This window comes from Tupaia chinensis, unplaced genomic scaffold (assembly GCF_000334495.1).
Source record: "Tupaia chinensis unplaced genomic scaffold, TupChi_1.0 Scaffold000566_1, whole genome shotgun sequence".
NCBI lineage: Eukaryota > Metazoa > Chordata > Mammalia > Scandentia > Tupaiidae > Tupaia > Tupaia belangeri.
The window spans coordinates 791,081-795,396 of record NW_006160079.1 but is presented as its reverse complement, the minus strand read 5'-3'; the positions used below and the strand labels follow the sequence as shown (position 1 = coordinate 795,396).

At 56.9% G+C, this 4,316-nt stretch overlaps 1 protein-coding gene across 1 annotated transcript in view; it reads left to right on the top strand.

Moving 5' to 3' along the window:
* Positions 1–404: 404 nt before the first annotated feature.
* Positions 405–4,316, top strand: part of EFNB1 (ephrin B1) — a 12,632-nt gene continuing 8,720 nt past the window's right edge. Inside the window, exon 1 of the mRNA XM_006157942.3 lies at positions 405–1,304. Coding sequence (XP_006158004.1) covers positions 1,177–1,304 — 128 coding nt within the window. The 5' untranslated portion in view covers positions 405–1,176. The remainder of the gene's footprint in view (positions 1,305–4,316) is intronic.

Sequence of the window (4,316 nt, the reverse complement as noted above, 5' to 3'; positions counted from 1 at the left end):
ATGGAGGTGGGCGCAGAGCAGGATTTCGGGGCTCCCGTGTGTAAAAAGAGAATAGTATTGTCCTGGGGTACTTAGGACAGGGCATGTCCGGGCCAGGTCAGTGGGCCTGGATATTGACCAGAGGCATGGGGAGAACAGCAAGCCAGCAGATCCTGGGAAGTGCCAGCTTCCCACCAGCTGAGCGCTGTGGGAACAGGACTAAACGGAACCCAACCCTAACCGCTAGAACTGCACATTCAGATTGGTGCCGTCCGCACTGAGGCGTCCTTAAGAGCGCCCTGAAGTCCCGCCCTCTTCCTGCTCTAGGGGCGTGGCATGAGGGCAAGGACCCCATTGTGGAGCTCGCTATTGGCTAAGAGGAGCAGAGTCGGCCTTGCGTTCGCCTGAACAGGAGAGTAGACAGCTCAGCAGCAGCGGAGGGAGTCTATGCGCGCTGGACAGCAGTGGGAGGTGTGTGAGGCTCGAACTGGCCACAGACCCCTGGGCTCAGTCGCCAAGGAGCAAGGACTCGGCGAAGGAACTGCCGGGTGACCCGGCTAAGGCTTCCGAGGTGCAAACTGATGGGACTGGCTCACTCTGCAGCGTCTCCCCGCTCTTCTAAGTATACCGAGCGGGGCCCATGCTGAAGTAGAAGCTGTCGGGGGAGGTCAGCCCGGAGTCCCAGTGTGGCCCGGAAGAACGGAGCCCGTATCAGGGCGACCCAGTCAGGAGCCCGGGGACCGACCTTGTGTTGTGGGGAGACCCGTACTTCTTCCCAGAGGCGTCAATCCCGAGACAGTCGAAGGGTCAAGGCGGCCACCGAGTCCTCCGCGGAGAGACCCCTTCGAGAAGCAGGCGCGCAGTCCCAAACCGTGTCCGGGAACCGAGCGGAATCAGGCAGGATCACTCAGGGGCGCAGAAACCCGGTCGCGCCTATTGCAGCAGAGAGGCCAGTGGAGCAAGCCCTCAGAAGCTGCAGCCCATGCGCGGGTTGGGGGCGACTTCCCAGTGAGTCCTCCTGGCCGGCCGGGAGGAGAAGAGCTACACCGAAGCCGGCAGAAGGAGAGCACTTCAAGGCCGGCGGCTGCGGAGGATGGGCGCCTGAGCGTCTGGGAACGCAGCGAGGCACAGCACGGCAAGGCGAGCTTTGCTAAGAAGACGCCAGGGGATCCCGAGTGCAGCCTGCCTCCCAGGAAGATGGCCCGGCCTGGGCAGCGTTGGCTCGGCAAGTGGCTTGTGGCGATGGTCGTGTTGGCGCTGTGCCGGCTCGCCACGCCGCTGGCCAAGAACCTGGAGCCCGTGTCTTGGAGCTCCCTCAACCCCAAGTGAGTAACTTATCTGCTCTGGTCCCTGGGGGTGGGAGGCACTCCTTCAGGGTGAGGCCATGCGCCCTGTGTGTCTTGTAGGGAGGTGTTCTTAGGAGGAGCGGCGCCCCATTTTGACTCTAGCTTTTTCGAGTGTATGTTCCTGCGGGCGGGCGAGGCGTGGTGGTGGTGGGGCACCTAGCTGGTTGTGACCCTTTCACTTCCCAGCCCTCGCCTCCGCACATCCGGACGGATCAAGTCGAGATGGTCTCACCAGGCAGAGCTGTGGACTCCTGGCGTTCGAGTGCACACACGAATACTGGGCGGGGGCAAGAACGCAGCTCCCTCTGAGGTCCCTGAGAATGTGAATTTCTCCTAGAGCCGCCCTCGGGGGCTAGGTTGACCTGAGTTGGGGACGAGGCCTGGCCACAGGTTCATCGTCTGCTTAGATGTTGGGAGAAACGGAGCGCGGGGCAGCGCGTTTGGGGCTGGTGGCATCTCCTGCATCTCTACTCCGGCTTCTCCCATTTTCATTTCTCTTTTTTCTGTTTGCCTCCCTGGCTTTTTCGCTTTGCCGTCTCATCTAGGCCCCTTTCTCCCTGCCGTGGCGGTAGAAAGGCGGGCGCTCTCCCAGGCTCACAAAGCCAGCGGTGGAAAGGGGAGGAGTGGGAGAGGGCTTGTTTGGGGGTGGGTGGGAGAGGGATTGTTTGGGAGGGGGTTTCGATCTAGTGCCTGTCCGGGGTTCATTGGAGCTGGCAGCTGAGCTTCTTCAAGAGCGTGCCAGGGCAGAATGTGGCAGCGGCAGCTGGTGAGGGAGGTGGGTGGGGAGCAAGGGATTCCTGTCCAGACAGGTCCCATTGACCCTACTCCCCCACACTCTCTGTCCCCCAGATTGGGGTTCTGTGTTTGGTATTTCCCAAGGGTTTGGGGACAGCTATGTAAAGGAGATCCTTTCTTTTCTTTATTCTTCTTCCCCTTCACATCCCCCTTCCACCCCTAAACAACACCCACAGGCACACACACCTTTCAGGGCGGTGGCTCATCGGTTTCTGGGCTGTTAGTGGGCAGTTCATGGGACTGTTGTGATGACCTCTAGACTATTTTTTTTTGACATGCAGGACTTGGGTTGGAACCCAGGGTCAAAAATCACTGTTACTCCCTGTTTTCTGGACGTCCCAGTTGTGTGCAGACAACCTCACTTAGCTGGAAACTCAGAGATCTTGAGCTGCCCAATCCATGCTCTCTGATTCCTATATTTCTTCCTGTACACTCCTGTTGAGCTTCCTGCTAACTTCCCAGGCTCTTGCCTGCCTTGGCCTCTTGGGTCCTAGGGGCAGTGAATCTCTCCACCCTGGAGTGGGAGAAGGCAGCTTCCGTAGTTCTCTTTGGGTTAAAGTTGGGTCTTATAACTGGTAGGGAGGTTAGCTAAATCAGGGTCAAGGTTGGAGAGCTTTGCCTTGTACAAGGAAAGGGATTGGCAAGAATTTCTCCTGTACCCAGAAGTCAAACTGAGTGCATTGCTCTCCTATCAGCAGGTGCTCAAAATGGTGTAGGGGCTTTTGGCTGCTGAGTCCCTCTGAGTGAGGGGGGAGGTTGTGAAGGGTCCAGTTCTCCCCTGTTAAGGGTGAAGGCTGGAAATGCTCTCTCTTGAGGCAGGGGAGGTTAAATCTGCATAGGGTAGCCCATCACAGGGGCTCATGGGAGTGACCTAATTGCTCTCTCGGGTCTCTACACAGAGATAGCAAGCGTTCCACAGCTGGAAAGGAGCCCTCCTACAGAGTTAGGGGGCTGGGAGAAGAAAAAAGATGTGTCTGTACTTATCCCTTTTTGTGTTCTTAGTCTTTAGTGCCCTGGTCTAGTTTACAGGTTTCAAAAGGTTGTATCCCCTCTGTTCCCCACTCCCCATCCACCTACAGCTGAGAGCAGCATCCTGGAGAGTGGGGAAATAGCCAAGGTCTCAGTAGAACCTGCCTGAATTCCATCTTGTAAGAAAGCAGATCCTAGGAACGGTTGGGGGCTGATCCCCGTGTACCCCCTCCCCAAAGTTCCTTCTCTCAGCTCAGTGGCCTAGAATGCAGCCTCCATCTCTGTGTTGACATGGGGTGGTGGGGAGATGGGAGGATAAGAGGGAGGCACTGCCCTGAACTCCACTCAAGCTCTGGGGGCCCCTCTGTCACCTTGCCCAAGCCCCAGGTGGCCACAGCCTGTCAAATAAACAGTCTCCCTATTTGCCTCTTACTGAATTTTCTCCCCCCTCCCCCCAGCCATGTTGGATCACCCTCTCACAGCCTCCATGAGCAGTGTTCATCTCCCTTCTCCAGTTAGGCTTGCCTGCTCTCCCTCTTCTCACACTCCCTCTCACTCTTAGTCACTCTTTTCTCAAGTCCTTTTGTTTCTCGCACATGCCTGTGCTCTCCTTCCATGCTCTCCTTCGCGTGCTCATTTTCTCTCCCCTTCCTCTCCCGACTTTTGGTTTCTCTCTCTTCAGCTCTGTCAGAAGCTGGCAAACCACCCTCCCCCCCAAAAAATCTTCCAACGCCTACAAACCTTGCTTTATTGCTTCCTCCTTGGGAAAAATTCAAAATAAAGAAGTAGTGGAACTAGGGGTTTGTTTCCAGCTTCCAGGGTACGTGCAGTCCCAGCCTCTTTCCCAAATTGGTACCAGGGCTTTCTGGGGTGGTAGTCTTTGGGTGGCAAGAGCTTCTGCCTCCTCAGCCCCTCCTGTCAGATTTTCCTCCTAAGCACAGAGTAAGAAGGCAGGTTTGGTCTTACTAGAGTTTGGTTGGACCTACAGTGTATCTGTGTGCCTGGGTGGGGGGCTATGGTCTACATGGTCCCAGGCAGCTCCTTCCTCCAGCCTCTTCCCCCAAGAAACCTGGGGCAGCCGGTAGGCCTCACACTTGAGTCCTCAACCAAGTCCAGCTGCTACAGTTCAGTTTCAGTCCGGTTCTGACCCCTTCCTGCCCCCCACTCAGGTTCCCCCACCTCCAGAGAGTGGGAATGTGCCTGAGATCATGTTACAGACTTTCCCTA